This window comes from Branchiostoma belcheri, unplaced genomic scaffold (assembly GCF_001625305.1).
Source record: "Branchiostoma belcheri isolate BF01 breed outbred unplaced genomic scaffold, Haploidv18h27 scaffold23, whole genome shotgun sequence".
Lineage (NCBI taxonomy): Eukaryota > Metazoa > Chordata > Leptocardii > Amphioxiformes > Branchiostomatidae > Branchiostoma > Branchiostoma belcheri.
This window is the reverse complement of record NW_017803824.1, coordinates 15,361-15,960: the sequence shown is the minus strand read 5'-3', so window position 1 is coordinate 15,960 and position 600 is coordinate 15,361. Positions and strand designations below refer to the sequence as shown.

Here is a 600-nt window from a genome sequence, read left to right as displayed (position 1 = left end):
GGCCCACGCGCCGCCGCCACCACCGCCTCCCACCCCCTCGCTGCTGTGCCACCGCCACCCCTGCTGCTGCGCCGGCTGGCTTCTTCTTTGGACCTCCTCCTCCTCCTCATCCTCATGCTGCTCATCATCTGCCGCCTCCTCCTCATCCTCCGCCGCATCCTCATCACATACACAACCCAGCCATCCATCTCCCGCCCATTCCCGGTAATCCTCCGCCCATTCCACACAATCTTCCACCAGTCATACCACCTCCTCCACCTCCAGTCATCCATAACCCACCAGCCAACAACAACAACCCACCACCACCCAACAACGTCAACGCACCACCACCCAACAACGCACCACCTGCCAACCCACCTCCAGTCCAGAACGTCATCCAGCAACCGGCCAATCCTCTGCTCCCTCTTGTTCCTCCTGTTGCTGTTGTTCATCCTGTTGCTCAGCCTATCCCTCAACCTGCCGCTCAGCCTGTTCCTCCGCTTCAGCCAGCCGGCCAGCAGGCACCTGCCCAGCTCGCCCAGGCCGCCGCCCAGCAGGCCAACGCCCCGAACGCCGCCCAGAACGCCGCCCAGCAGGCCAACGCCCCGAACGCCGGCCAGA

The 600-nt window shown here is 64.3% G+C and overlaps 1 protein-coding gene across 1 annotated transcript in view; it reads left to right on the top strand.

Annotated features, from left to right (window-relative positions):
• The window catches only part of LOC109470530 (formin-like protein 5), a gene marked incomplete at its 3' end in the record, with an annotated part of 3,439 nt that extends 2,845 nt beyond the window's left edge, over positions 1-594 (top strand). Inside the window, exon 4 of the mRNA XM_019769495.1 lies at positions 444-594. Within this exon, the coding sequence (XP_019625054.1) occupies positions 444-594 (151 nt within the window). The remainder of the gene's footprint in view (positions 1-443) is intronic.
• Positions 595-600: the final 6 nt, after the last annotated feature.